Source organism: Melitaea cinxia, chromosome 11 (genome assembly GCF_905220565.1).
Source record: "Melitaea cinxia chromosome 11, ilMelCinx1.1, whole genome shotgun sequence".
Classification (NCBI taxonomy): Eukaryota; Metazoa; Arthropoda; class Insecta; order Lepidoptera; family Nymphalidae; genus Melitaea; species Melitaea cinxia.
Genome location: NC_059404.1, coordinates 14241692 through 14257803, shown reverse-complemented (window position 1 = coordinate 14257803; position 16112 = coordinate 14241692). Strand labels below are relative to the sequence as shown.

Below are 16112 nucleotides of genomic sequence, written 5' to 3'. Positions count from 1 at the left end.
AGTAGTTGAGGTGTCTAATAACGCGTATAAAGTTGTCGATTCAAGCTGGGTACCTTGCCAACGAGGAACTGCACGGTGCAGAGGTGGCCGGCGCGGCACGCCTTCATGAGCGGCGTGCGGCCGCCCTCGCTCTCGTGCTCCAGCGCGGCGCCGGCGCGCAGCAGCACGTCGGCCACGTCCGTGTGCCCGTTCTCGCACGCGTACGTCAGCGCCGTGTCGCCCGTCTGCGTCTGCGCGTGCACGTCGGCGCCCGCCTGCAGCAGGTAGCTGTAACGACCGCCACGTTACCGCCCTGATCCTTCGTGCCACCGCTTTGGTGTAGTGGTGCGTGTAGACGCCTAAAACACCGGCGGGTTGCAGGTTCGATTCTCGCTCGGGATGGTTACTTGTATGTTCTTGTGGGTTTACCCATTGTGCCTCGTGGAGCATGTTAAGCTGTCGGTCTCGATTGTTGTCATAAAGTCAGATAACAATTGTTACTCATTGTAGGAAATATATCCTCCTACCGACAGTGAAGTCGCGTGGCAGATTAAGCTTCAATCTTTCTCCTACATGGAGAAAGCTTTAATTTTGAGAGTATCTTTGTATTGCGAATAAATTATCAAAGTTTATTCATATCACTTACCGAACAAGCTCGAGATGTCCTTCTTGCGACGCTTCCATAAGAGGCGTTGAAGCTCCGAGCTCCGCGTCTGCGCCGGCTTTGATTAGGAAATCTGCGACTTCCAGGAAACCTCCGCAGCAGGCGAGCGTAAGAGCAGTCTCTTGTGTTTCGTCTGTCTGCGCGTTGATGGACGCACCCTGACCTAGCAGGAGTGCTACCATTTCCTCGTGACCTTAAACAATTGATAAATTAATAATAAAACTGAATTAAATCAATAACATGTAATAAGCATACAGATAAATCTTTATCAAAATGCGTAATACAATATTTTTATAAATCATATAATTTAATTTTTTATTTTATTATTGAAAGAATAATTTCTAATGATACTGAAACTGGGACTTAAATAAATATAATACAAATGTTTCAAGACTTTTCGAGGCATTTAATTTGTAATGTCATTAAGTGCTCTTACCTTCCCTGGCAGCCTCCATGAGCGGCGTGTAGCCCTCATCGTTGACCTCCTCGATGTTGGCGCCGCGCTCAAGCAAGAGCATGGCCAGCTCGACGTGGCCCCCGCACGCCGCTAGCGTGAGTGGTGATTCGAAGCTGTCGGTTGGCATGTTCACCTGTACCACCAAATTTATTTACTATTAACTATGGATAGAATACAACTATTTTTTTTTCTCGCGACTTATGTAAACTACATAGGGCATATTATATTACATAATAACCATATTCTTTTTATTTACTACCAGATAATATCAAGTAATTTATATAATATATTGTTTTAGAATAAAATCGTGTTCAATTTAACTAAGATTAACTATCATGCAAAAATATTATAATTCCTTAAAACTTTTTTTTTAATATGAACTGAAATATCGATAGTAATCCAATCTAGAGATCGTTCAGTAAAAGTCACATAGGTCGGCGACTACTGCTCGCGTGCCCACCTGCGCGCCCGAGTCGAGCAAAAGGCGCGCCACCTCGACGTGGCCGTCCATGCTGGCCTCCATGAGCGCGGTGTGCATTTCGTCCGTCTTGTGCTCGCGATCGGCGCCCGCCGCCAACAGGAAGCGCACCATGTCGAGGTGGCCCTTGTAGCATGCCAGCGTCAGCGCAGACTCCTTGAACTCGTTCGAGTGCGTGTTTATACCCGCGCCGTGTTCGAGAAGAATCTTCGCGACGCCTACGTGCCCGGCGGACGCCGCCTGCGGACGAAGCGAACTTACATTAATATCAACTTCTTTTATGACATATAAATCTTAAATGAATAACGGTGAGAGTTAGATCTATACTAGTAAATATACTACAAAATGTGAAGATCTGTTTCTATGCATTTCATAACCACTGAAAGTTTTTCTTATAATTAGTACATAACTACATATACTTTTTTATATACCTACAATTAGGCCAACAGACAAGCATACGGCTCACTTGATGGTAAGCAATTACCGTTGCTTATAGACGCCTGCAAAACCAGAAGGATCGCAAGCGCATTGCCGACACTACTCCCAATCCCACCCCGGAACTCTGGCCACCTTGCACACAACAGGAACACAACACTGCTTGAAAGCAATATTATTTAGCTGTGATGTGTGTGATGATGTGAGAGTGTGAATGTAAGGTCGAGGTACTTCCCCGTCCCCGTCGGAATGCTTCAGATTTTGAGCAGGATGTATCCTGCTGTGCTTTACTTCAATAAACATGATTATGATATTTAGATTGGAAGTTACATTTCAAGTTCTAGTTTATAAGTACCAATGTACAACTATTGGATATCCATATTGATAAGTATTTAATCGAGTCGCACCTCCATGAGCGGCGTGTGGCCGTTCTCGTTGTGGTCCTCGACGTTGGCGCCGTTTTCGAGCAACGCGCGCACGCAGTCCTCGTGGCCGCCGGCGCAGGCGTACATGAGCGGTGTGTTGCCCGAGCCCGACACCGCGTTCACGTCCGCGCCGTGCGCGACCAGCAACCGAACTATGTCCACGTGGCCCGCGCTCGCCGCCTCCATCAGTGGCGTACAATCGCCCTGTAAACAAATTGTAATTAGAAAAGCTGCCTCATTTTACCTATTATACATTTTTTTAACCCCCAACGCAAAAGGTGAATGTTACAAGTTTGATGTCAATATCGATATCGACACAACAGTGCAGTAGAATATGTACAGGTTAATAGAAAAATACAAAACACGTTTTTTTTTTTTTTTTACCAAATAACTCTTCGTTTATTCCATACCTTAATGCCGCGGTCCTCGACGCTCGCGTGCATCGCTAGCAACACCTGCGCGAGCTCGTAGTAGCCAGCGGAGCAAGCGAGCGAAAGCAATGACTCGCCCTCCTCTGTCGTCTCGTGGACCGAGCGACCCTCCGTGAGCAGCTTGCGAACAGTGCCCACGTCGCCGTCGGAACACGCCTCCGCCAGCGACGGCGCCCCGTCCGCACCCACGGACGACGCTACGGTCGGGGTCGTACCCGTTGCGGTCGACCCGCATTGCGTGCTAGAATCAACAATACAATATTAACACTTGCAAAAATCTTACATTGCTACTACATATGAAAAGTTATATATCAGATAAGATCAAAGCTTCAAAAATCATAGTCAGCACCGTGCCTCGATCGAATCGATTCGAGAATCGTCGACTCGATCGTGATCGATCCGAGAGGCGACCGGCGCTTGTGACTCAATCTCGGATTGTCATCACTTTAACTTTCTAAATTAGAATACGAATACGGGAAGTTGAAATTTAGACGGTTACCATAATTTTATATCGGTATATTGCTATGGAGAAAATGTTCGAGATAATATTGTAAATAGAAGACTTCACTTTGTATTGCATAGACTTGTATATTTCAAGGTCAGAACTGACATTAACATGTGTATTTATTATCAGTACTCTTTCTGTCTTCAAATGGACTTTGGAATATTAAGATTTTTTTTTATTCCAAGTCTTTTATTTAATGTAATGTTTTTGTGTCCTAAACTCATGATAAAACCTATGGATATCCGCCAAAAGCTTAGGGTATTTTCTTTTAATTTTAGTTAGTAACTTCGAGGTTACATTTTACAATTGAGTCACAAAGCTATAAAAAAATTAACATAAATATCCTTAGCAGTGTCATTCCAAAAAAAAACACAGTGGAATGCGCTCGTACCTCCAATCTCGCTTGGACATATAATACAGTATAATGTACGTGAGTTCAAAATAACTAGACAACGCGTATAGTTGGAGTACTTAGCACGGCTTGTAAATACTACTGTCAATGTCAGTTAACGGTACATACTTTAACGTCAAATTATTCTAAGAATTAGTTGCCATAGTTTAGGTTCGTCTTTAAGGCTTGTAAAAGTCAGATGTGTTGCTCAGATTGATTCAAGATTAAAAGTACTACTTTCTACGTCAGTTAACAATATGTATTTACTCTTTTTAGAGAAATTATTCTAAATCAGTCATAAATTTAGACTCGTCTTTCCGGCTTATGGAAACCATATGTCAAGCAGATTGATATAAGTTTAAAAGTTCGTACTACAATTAACCGACTAAATTAATGTTAGTTAACGGCATATACTTTAAACTATTTGAAGAATCACTAATAGATTCAGGCTTATCTTCTGGTCTTGCAGAAATTAAATGCCTTAGGTGGTAACCAGACAAATTTGGGCCACAATAAGTACCACCCATCCATCAACGCGCAGTGGAGCAGTGTGGTAGATTGAGCCCCGATCCTACTTTAAATGGAGAAAGAGACATATGCCCAGCTCTAAGATGTTAAAAGGCTGAATCTGTAAGTAGTGCCAAGTAAAATGTTATATAAAATTTCTGAACTTTGTTATATGTTCTTTTTTAATATCGGAAACTATTTGTGGTTAAGTAATACTATTGTGTTATGTATTTCTGTATATTGATGTAATACCGGTTTGCTATAACAACTTTTAAACTTTCGCGTTTCATTATTATATTTTAATGTTCATACGGGGATTAACGCGAACACACGGGGTTCGCGTTAATCCCCGTATGAACATTAAAATATAGTAATACCGGTTGTTTCCAAAAAAAAGTAAAAAAAATGTCACTAACGGCTTGTCTTGGTGGTGGTGTCGGTGGTGCGCCGGTGGATGGTCGCTGCGCATGCGCGTGAGGGCGGCGGCCGCCTCGTCGAGCGCGCACGACACTGAGGACGTTAGCCGCCGGAGCACCTCCGGGTCCGCGAGGTGTTTACCTTCGCCCGACAGTTTGCTGATGCCTAATAAATTAAAAAATAAAATATTAGTGACTTTATTTTTTTATAACACTAGTGAGGGCCAACAAGATACCACCTGATGCTAAACGGTTAACCGTAGCCTATGGACTCCCTGAAATACCAGAAGCATCCCTATTCCCGTTTTCCCCAGGAACCTTCTGCTCGTTTCCTGCTGTGCACTTCGAGTTCAAGATAGAGCAGGAAGCATCCAAGACGCACCCTCATTATTCATCATTATTATAGTTACTACTTAGTATTCTATAAGTTCAGTTTAGGTAATATTAAAAACGATAACCTTTCATACGACATCCATTTTTAACAAATCATTTTCACTCCATTTTACCTACCCAAAATCATTACTTGAATTTAATAAAAGGTGATAAAAAAAAAAAAAAAAAAAAAAAAACTAAAATTCACTTGCGTGTACCATAAATAAAGCTTAAAGTATGTGAATTTGACTTTTAACGTACGATTGCCACGGTTATTATTCAAAAGAAATTAGCACTACGGCTGTTCGTCTGCAATCATATGTCTCAGCTTTGACTTAATTGCAAATGTCAATTGTAATGTGATATCGACATTTGGAAAAATATAAACCTATGTTTAAACCTGCAACGCTGTTACGACCTTCGAGCGGATTGAACGTGTTTGGTAGAGAATGGACTACACGATGAATCTTATACCCTTATAAATATAGTTTGAAATACGATAAAGTAGCTAGCTATATAAAGCTTCGTTTAAGACATTATTGTGTAATCTTATATAATTTATACTTTTATTAATAATTAAATGTTTGAATATCCTATATTCTATTGATTTCATTATTAATCTAGTTATTCTTGTAACTTTATTATACTACTAGAAGTGATAGAATTAAAATCTCACGTCAAGTGATATTCAGAGCTTAATGATGTCGACACTTAACATTCGCTAGTACCTACTACGTCAACAATTAATTGGGCTGTTGATTAACAGAATCACTTATGTATATACATACGTCAGTTTATTGTATGCATATACATACATACAATAAAAAAGCTTTTGCTTAGTTGGGATCTGTTTCACATATTGTTAATAGAGATTATACCTCAAATAACTTACTGAAATATTTTATCAGCAAAAAATAAAACGGCCCATTGTTCCTATTTCACTATCAGCTATAACTTCAACTTTTGTATACACAGGTGGCAAATAGAAACAACAAAACAATTGAAAATTTTAGTTAAAAAAAAAAAAAAAAAACAAAGTATGATCTATTGGATATCGTTATTTGGCAAATAGTTTTATTACTAACCGGTGAAACTGCCCCCAGGTTATTAATAGCGAATGCAATTTACAACATTAACGTCGTAAAAACACATTGATGAAGCGATCGATATTTTACTCACTGACAAGGATTATTATTTAATTTATAACTGGAAGTCGTATCAGACCACCTGTAGGTAAATTGGCATTGGAAAAGAACATAGGCGATTTCAATCGATGGACCCAAAGTAGTATACCCTTTGTAACATTAATATACGGGAGTACTATTCTGTTACTCAACAGTCGAACAATATTGATTTATGCTAATATTTCAATTTGTTTATTTGACTCTTTGGATACTAGCCATAAGAAAAAAGTTTTTTTTTTTAAATTATAGTATCTTACCAAAACATTTATTTGTAAACATCTTTGATAAACATTTGAGGATTTTAGAATCAGAAAAGTAACCATAAAGAAATAATCAACAACAGCAATGACTAGTATGGGAATTTTAAGGCAAATGAAACCGTATTACAGTCTAGTTTTAAAACTAAAAGCTGTAGTTATAGGAAATGTCCTTTAAACAATACGGATATACCAATCACTGTCAAATTTTATAAGGGAAAAATTTAAAAATTAATAAGACCTTAAGAGAGACCATGATCTTATTATTAAAAAAATTATAAATCTTTTTACGTCCAAATTCTTTGTGTATTACAAAACATAACTACAGTTACTATTACGCGCATAAAAATGTAGTAATCAATTGTGATGTTTATTTATTAATATTTTAATAATGAAATAAAAATAAATGGACATACTTAAGATAATTATGTTTGAATGTAAACGAAAAAAAAAAACCGACTTCAATTATATCGACAGGTAATACAACGTAGGTAGACGAAAAATTTGTCAAGTAGTATTATTATATGCGGATTAGTAGATAGTATTAGTAGTTATGCGGATTTTCGAGTTTTCGTGTCTAAAGAAAGTTTTACTGTTCGTTAGTTTAGTAATGTTTAGAATAAGGGCCTATCACACTTGACAGAATCTACTAGTGTTTGGTTCTAACCAGTCGAAAAATTTTACACAAGCAAGTGAACAATCAATAGGTTTAAGTAATAGTCATATATGTTTTTTCAAAAAAGCTGATAGTTTTCCTGGAATGGAAGGATCAGAGCTTAATCCACCATGCTCCAATGCGGGTTGGCAGATATATTCCCTACTGAGAAACGATCGCTATCAGGTGTACATGATAACAACCGGGACCGACGGCTTAACGTGCTCTCTGAGACACGCTGGGGAGACCCACAAGGACTGCACAAACACCCAGACCGCGGCAAACACCTGTATGACCAATACAAATGTTTGTCATATGCGGGGATCGAACCCGCAACCGCTAAGCGCAACAGGTACAATCCATGGCTGTAACCGTTGCGCCAACGCGGCGCCGTAGTTTTTACACATTCAAATTCTATTAATTATTATTACGCCATAAACAGAGAGAACTTAATTTTTTATATAGTTATGCTAGTGTCTGTTCTGTTCCTTTCACCTATGACCCAAAGAAAATCGAACTCTAACAACATTAATTCTCACTGATAGGAAAAATACATTATCTCGCACAATATATAATAATCCATTATCGTTAGTGAATGTAAATTCCATACATATCGACTTTTAATAACTTATATAGGTTATTCATCTATAATATAAAAATGAGTCGCTGAATGTGTTGCTAAGCGCAAAACTCGAGAACGGTTGGACCGATTTCGCTAATTCTTTTTTTAAAATATTCCTTGAAGTACGAGAATGGTTCTTACGGAGAGAAAAATTCTAAAAAAAAATTTTTTTTTAAATTATCTGAAAAAATCTAAAAACAACACTTTTCTATACTCCCATACAAAAGATTTGTGATAATACTTTAAAGTCACTAATAATCTTTACTAATAATTGATCCATTCGGCTTTTTTCGTGTTTATTCATCATATTATATTATTCATCTCAAATCTATAAAAATATACGATTTTAGTTTTAAATTTAATTTAATGTTCTCATATAAGTGAATATTTTATTCTTTTTGAGAATAAAGTTTCTTTAACCCCCAAATCTATAAAAAGAATGTTTTTCAAACACATAAAAATTGTTTTTTATAACAAAAAACATTAAAGCTAATTCAAGTTCAAAAACAATTTAGTAACAATAAAAGTACAAAACCCTTGAAAACAAGTTAATTATTTTATTAGTCATTTAAAATGTGCCCTAATCATTTCAGTTTTTTTTTTTTATTGCTTCGTCGTTATTTTATATTTATTAATTAGAAATTATTTATTAACAATTCTTTCTAGCAATAATTTTACTGGCATAAATAAATTACATAACACGGTTTTAATATATGTAATATATAATTTTATGAGGTCACAATAAAGAAGATTTCCCACTGTTACGACTGTAGAAGTGTATTTTTTTACTTCATAAACATTTCCGTTAGGGTTTATTTTTATCAAATATTAATTATCAGTAATAGTTATATCAGAGTTTTGATTTGTGGAAATATACTTGAATATACAATTATTAATTTAGATTATTATTTGTAACGACAATATGTAAACATACATCGAAAATAATGATTAAATAAAAGTAATATATAAAAAATGATGTTAACATTCAATATTCCCAAAGAACTACTATTTTATTAACTATCTGAGCTCGCGACTTCGTCCGCGTGGAATTAAAAAAAATATTGTTCAGTTCGCAGAGCTACAAAATTAATAAATTTCTAAAATGAAAGTAGCCTAAGTTACTTCTTATTACATCAGCTATCTGCCAGTGAATGTCCCGACAAAATCTATCCAGCCTTTTCTGAGATTAGCCGGGACAAACAGACAGACAGACAGAATTGAAAATAATTTTGTTAGCAGGCAAACGAAAAAAAACCGACTTCAATTATATCGATAAGTAATACAACGCATTATCAAAGATTACTCCAAAAGTCGTAATCAGATCTCGATGAAATTTAAATGTGACCACATGATATAACATTAACTTTCGATTGAATTACAAATCATTAAAATCGAGAGTTTCCCTCGATTTCTCTGGGATCCCATCATCAGATCCTGGTTTCCTTATCATGGTACCAAACTAGGGATATCTCCTTTCCAACAAAAAAAGAATTATCAAAATCGGTTCATAAACGACGGAGTTATCCGCAAACATACTTAAATATATATACATAATAGTATTAAGTAGTTTAAGTTAAAAATTAAATAATAATACTTTAAGCTAGATTAAATTATTAATTGCTTGATATCTAAGCGTCCTTCAAATATGTATTGATGATGAAAAAAAAAACGATTACGTTTTTTCATACAAAAAATAATTATAAGCATTTTTTTATGACAGTAAAAAATTTAATAATAAATGAAAATAAATTTCGGTTAATATTTTATACAATCATTGACATAAATACATATCTATGACGTTTGGATATACGTTGTCAAATTGTACATCTATATAAATAAATAAAATTGGAGTGTCTGTTTGTCATATTAAAATAACCGCTTTTACTAAATGCATATGGATGCATACACGGTACATATACCAAAATAACATTTTTTATAATTTTTGTCTGTCTGTCTGTTTGTTCCGGCTAATCTTTGAAACGGTTTGGCCAATTTTGACGGGACTTTCACTGGTTGATAGCTGATGTAATAAGGAGTAACTTAAGCTATTTTTATCTTAGAAATTTATTTATAACTCTGCGAACTGAAAAACTTTTTTGTTAAATTCCACGCGGACGAAGTCGCGGGCACAGCTAGTCAATAATATGTTTAGGTATACCATAAAGAATAACATTTTCTATTTTTTATTTTATTTCTTAAAGCCTGCTCCAAAGTATTATACAACTTAATTATATAAAATAAGACATGCGTGGACTACATGGACCTCTTGAGTGTAGATTAGCGATCGATTTCAGTTAATAGTTAGGCAAGCGTAGCGTTCGCAAGTGCATAAAAAGGTCAAGGCATGAAGTGCGCTATCATTGTTTAAACGATGACTTCAAATTACAACTTATCAAATATTTTCTTTACAATCATTACCCCATGTGCGTATTTATCGTAATTATTTATTTAAAAATATTTTTGAACTATAAATGTCAACTCTATGTACTTCTAATCTATCCCAGAGGAAACGATATTACAATTTTATTTTATCGTTACTTATTCGTAGTAACACTTTCTTAAATAGTAGAATTGAAAATAAACACCGTCAAGTAAAAAAAAAAAAAAAAAAAAAAATATATATATATATATATATGTAATACATACCAAGTTATAACATATTTATTTATTAAAATCGTATGTAAGTATAATTTCACACAAATCTTAAATATTCATGTTCCAATTGTGTCGCATTAAATAAAAATAACTTAACGTTAACAGACAATCGACTTTACGACGAAATAAATTAATCATTAGCGATCATAGCTATAAATCTTAATCCAATAACAATTTCTCTTCTATTGACATTGCATATTACTATTTGTATATAAAAAGTATTTTTATTCATTGCAAGAATTATCAATCTATGACGCGTCTCGTTACGTTTTTAGTGCATACGGGCGTATTGTACACGCACTCAATTCGTCATACTAGAATATGCTCAAATAATACGAGTGAGGTAAAAAAAAATCGCGTTGTTTACTCTAGAGACGCGTTGCGGCATCGAACATCTGGCTAGCGCGTTGAGGTCTAGCCGAACCTATGCATTCCACTTTTCATCAGTTCGTATAGAAAATAGCGGTCCAAATTACGAGAAACAACGTTTATAAATACTATCTGACCCCGCAAACGTTTAGCCATATATGTTATAAACCCCCTTATGACTTAGGGGTATGAAAAACAGATGTTGGCCAATTTTCCGATTTACCCGCTATGCACACAAAATTTCATAAAAATCGGTCCAGCCGTTTCGGAGGAGTATGATAACTAACATTGTGACACGAGAATTTTATATATAAGATAAAATTAATGACCGCCTGTTGCAACTAATGCAATTTTTTTAATTAATTAAACTTATGTTACTTTTGTGTTGGTGTGCAAAAAGTGTAAATAAGTAAAATAAAATAAATAAATGACAAATATATTTGAATATTCAAATTCCTATCCCAAACACAAGGCAAAGATGAACATATTTTGAAGAACTGTGTAGAATTAATTATGAATAAAATATGACAAATAAACTACTTTTTTCCAAACTTAATGGATGCTCCATAAAAATAATTCATCAAATAATTTATTTTTTAAATAAAAAATAACATTTTTCGCTACTTTTTTATTATTTCAATTCATATTTATACTCGCGGTATCGATTGTCTTCCACCGTCGGAAATATTTATTTTATTAGAGACTTATCTATTTTAAGAAATCAATTTTATGTTAAAGATCTACTACGTTGTTTTAACGATAATACTTGAAAAAAATAATAGCGATACTATTATTAGCACGACATACTAATTTATTATGATAATATCATTTCTTCTTTGTTTATTGCTGGTTCTATCTTGCAAACTGTCAAACGCGAGATGGGAAACTATTAACATTTTCGGGCATTTTTTTTACTACGCAAACGAAACGAACGATGTCTCAAATTCTTAAGTTATGGTGTTACCTAAAAGGAATGAGGGAGCAATTTTTATTTTTTTTAAATGTATGGATACGAGTATATGTCATACGCAATACATAATTTTGTTGTTTAGATTTCTGACCATATAGTAAATTTTTATTACATAATTATTTATCTTTTAACTTATACCAATATTTTGGCGTTTACAGTTCGCCCTCCACATTTCTACTGATATTTGATATCTATTTTTAAGAATTTTTTTACCCATCTTAAATAATTATCAGCTTACAATAAGACGCGACGTTTACCAACGTTATGACGAGCATGTCACATTCCTACCTAACAAGAATGTTGGACTTAAATGTTTTTTTATTTATTTAATAATACCTAGGTATACATTATAAGCTTTATATTACATTGGTAAAATAAATTTTCTGACTAGAGCTTATAGACATGTACCAAAGACATGTTACATTAATATTTCACAACATATTGTGATAGTATTAAAAGAAATATAAGATTTTTTAAATTTAGTATATGTTTAATATGGTAACTATTTACTATATATAAATTTCCTATATGAAATATTAATTTATCTATCGTATTTATTTAGCAGTAATATTTTGTACCAAATCATTATCATCTTTTAATAATCTTTTGTTTAACAACAACTAATACACCTACAAGAAGGTCACATACCTTAAGTTACTACATGTTCCTAAGTGATCATTTATAATAACTTATTGGTTAATAACACATACATCCTTGCTATGGTTTATGGTTTTGACTTCAGTTGGGAACCCTAACTTTTGCAAACTTGCTGGTGGGTCTCCAATTTCTTATTCTTATTTTACTAAGCGTTTACATAATGAAGATATCATCTATCTGTCATTACTGTACTTCGATTGATTACAAATCTAAACAACTTCAAAAATTATTTGTAACATGGGTTATATCATTGGATCGTTGGCACAGTTAAGAGATCCTGCTATCATTTCTGGCTTGCGGATTTGATTCACGCTTTCAGCTGGGTGTAATATTTATAACATAATTATGTATTACATAACTTTTTATTATAATTATATAGATGTGTATATCAGTCAGCTGTTACCTAAAACACAGGCATTAAGTTGCCTAGCTTAAGAACAGTCTAATAAATACTTTGGAACTCTATTCTTCTTTCTAAAAAAAACAAGCTCAATCTCTCTTGATTCAAAAAATATCTAAAGGTGCCTTTTTTTGTCACCAAATATGTCATAAATATCTTGAGCATCTCTGTACAATATATATGTAGTATATTTACTTTTTTACATTTATTATGTATCATATAACACATTAATTTCATGGAATTCCTTTAACTCATTGTATGCTTCCCGAGAGAGAAAAGGTAACGAAAAAGAAAGGGCATCTCTTTTAATACCTGTCCCAAAGGTTGTCTTTCTTTATAAGTGTCTACATTTGTTATGTTTGTTTATGATGTAAAATAAAGAGTATTAATAATATCAATTATTTTCACTCTTTGTAAATATAAATTAAATAAACTTTCAAGAAAAAAAAAAACACAGTGACATTGCATAATGTTAATGATTACATTGTAGACATTTGTGTTGATTTTAACGTAGGAAAACAATATTGTGAAAATATATGACATATTATGTCATAAATTAAAACATTTCTTAAGTTAGTTAGTGATTATGTTATACACAATTTTAATCAACATATGAACTTTGGTTGTATCAACTGAATGTCGCTAAATAAAATTGCATCTATATTCATAATGTGATCGACTTCAGTGGCTTATTTCAATGACTTTATTGAATTTGTACAATTGAATTAAAAAAAAAAATATACTGAACTTACAGAATCAAATCAAGAGGTGTGGAGTTCTGGTCAACACAAGTCAACTAAGTAAACAATGTTGATTAAGCATGGAATTTTGTTTCTATTTTCACATTGAGACATAAGTTAAAAAAAAGTTCTACTTATATAGTGACAATTTTTATATTTAATACATAAAAACAATAATAAATAAATAAATAAATATCTATAGCATACATACACAGTCGTCTATTCCTAAGCTAAGCAACTAAAAGCTTGTATTACAGGTAACAATCGGGTGACATAGTCACATTTTTTTTTTCGATTAACATAGAATGCTTACATTAATACATATATATCACGCCTAGACTAGAGGCGGGAATCGAACCCACAACCCCAGAGCAAAAAGCATGGTTATTGCAAACTGCGCCAACAGGCTAGTCGAAAAAAAATATGCTATATTATTAGTAACAGTTAAATAATAGTTAGTCTAACTTTTCTGGTTGTTTCAGTAAACAAAAAAATTTTTAGTAGGTAAATAGAAACTTAATGTGGTTGGGAACACGGACGGCAAAAGATCGCGCGGTTGTTCACCAACGAGATGGGCAGACCAGGTCAAAAACTCATCTGCCACTAAGTTTTTTATACGGTCGTAAGAGACGCCATGGTAAGAGACGCCATGGTGAGAGGCCGGTGGAGTCAGAGACCATGCAACCCTGATGCTGACCACGATCCTCAGACATGAGGGACCAACAAGAGAGAGAGAATCTTAATTCAAGTGACAGTGATACTTAATGTACAACACAATTACTCGAACCATACACTTCTACTCAAGTGGTAAGGACTAATTTATTTTATTATTAAGCTTGTTCGTTTTTTTTAGAATACTCTATATACATGCAATCTATTAAAAATTTAAATTGTTAGAATTTATGGGTTTTTAATTTTAGATATTTATAATGCTTATGTATATTATTCTTTTAATTTTATAAAAAAATCATCAAAAAAAAAACCATCAAAAGAGAATGATATCACAAATTTGACAAGAGAATGAATGACCTTTATAAAAAAGGAAATATTGTTAAAATTCACTAAACAGTTGAAGACTTATGGTAATTTGTAAGGAGTTTTTTTGCTATACACTTACCAAATTTCTTCAATAACACCTTTTTTTAACAAACTTTATAAACAAAGATAACATATATTTGTATGTTATATTTAATAGTAATTTAGAAAATAAAAAATACTTGAAACAGTAATCGATAATTTCAAACATTTAAATATATTTATGAATGTACAATAAAAAAAAACTTGAGAATTAATAAATGAAAACAAAAATTGAAAAGGATTTTTTTTACATTTTAGTCTTGCTTTTGTTTTTGAGTAATGAATATGAAGTTCTGAACAAAAAAAAAAGTGAAATGTGACTAAGCAAACCTAGAGTTTATTATTTATAATGGTACAACAGAATTCATTCTTACTTCATCATAAAACCACTCACCCATCTATTCTAAGTTATCTTGTATTGGACGCAAGCAAAACAGAATTATATCTGTAAATGGAATATGGGAACTGACTTTTCAAATTATATTATATTTAAGTTATTTATGCTGTAAACATATTTCATACAGTTATAATATCTATAATAATATTATAAAGAGGTAAAGTTTCTAAATTTGTTTGTATATATGGGTAATCTTCGCAAACACTAATCCGATCACGAAAATTCTTTCAGGAGTGACATAGGCTATATTTTATTGTGATTGACCAAAAAATTCAGTGAAAACTCTTATATATAAAATTCTCATGTCATAATGTTAGTTGCAATACTCCTCCGAAACAGCTGGACCGATTTTTATGAAATTTTGTGTGTATATTGGATAGGTCTGAGAATCAGCCAACACCTATTTTTTATACAGCTAAGTTATAAGGGGGGGAATAAAATATATATAGCGTTGGAGAACTTCTGGACTGGAAAGGATTCGGCATCAATATCAATGGCGAGTACCTTACCCACCTCCGTTTTGCCGATGATGTAGTCTTTATGGCTGAGACCTTAGAAGACCTGAACACAATGCTCGAGCATCTCAACAGTGTTTCCCAAAGAGTGGGTCTCAAACTGGACATGGACAAGACGAAAATTATGTCGAATGTCCATGTCGCACCCGCTCCAGTTCGCATTGGGAACACTGTTCTCGAAGTTGTTGACCATTACATATACCTAGGACAGTCAATTCAGTTAGGTAAGTCCAACTTCGAGAACGAGATCTCTCGCCGAATCCAACTCGGATGGGCAGCGTTTGGAAAACTACGGAAAATGTTTGCGTCCAATGTCCCGCAGTGTCTGAAGACGAAAGTCTTCAACCAGTGTGTGTTGCGAGTGATGACATATGGATCCGAAACGTGGTCGCTAAATTGGGCTCATAAGAAGTCGCTCAGCGGGAGATGGAGAGGGTAATGCTCAGTATTTCCCTGCGTGATAGAGTAAGAAATGAGGAGATCCGTAGGAAAACCAGGGTAATCGACATTTCTTGAAGGGTCGCACAGCTGAATGGCAATGGGCAGGGCACATA

The 16112-nt window shown here is 34.1% G+C and overlaps 1 protein-coding gene across 1 annotated transcript in view; it reads right to left on the bottom strand.

The window, feature by feature from the left end:
* The window catches only part of LOC123657636 (ankyrin repeat domain-containing protein 17), a 52417-nt gene that overhangs the window by 33550 nt on the left and 2755 nt on the right, over positions 1-16112 (bottom strand). Inside the window, exons 4-10 of the mRNA XM_045593158.1 lie at positions 4686-4854; positions 2849-3113; positions 2421-2642; positions 1561-1818; positions 1080-1233; positions 626-836; positions 54-267 (exon numbers count right to left, since the gene is read on the bottom strand). Of these exons, the coding sequence (XP_045449114.1) occupies positions 54-267; positions 626-836; positions 1080-1233; positions 1561-1818; positions 2421-2642; positions 2849-3113; positions 4686-4854 (1493 nt within the window). The remainder of the gene's footprint in view (positions 1-53; positions 268-625; positions 837-1079; positions 1234-1560; positions 1819-2420; positions 2643-2848; positions 3114-4685; positions 4855-16112) is intronic.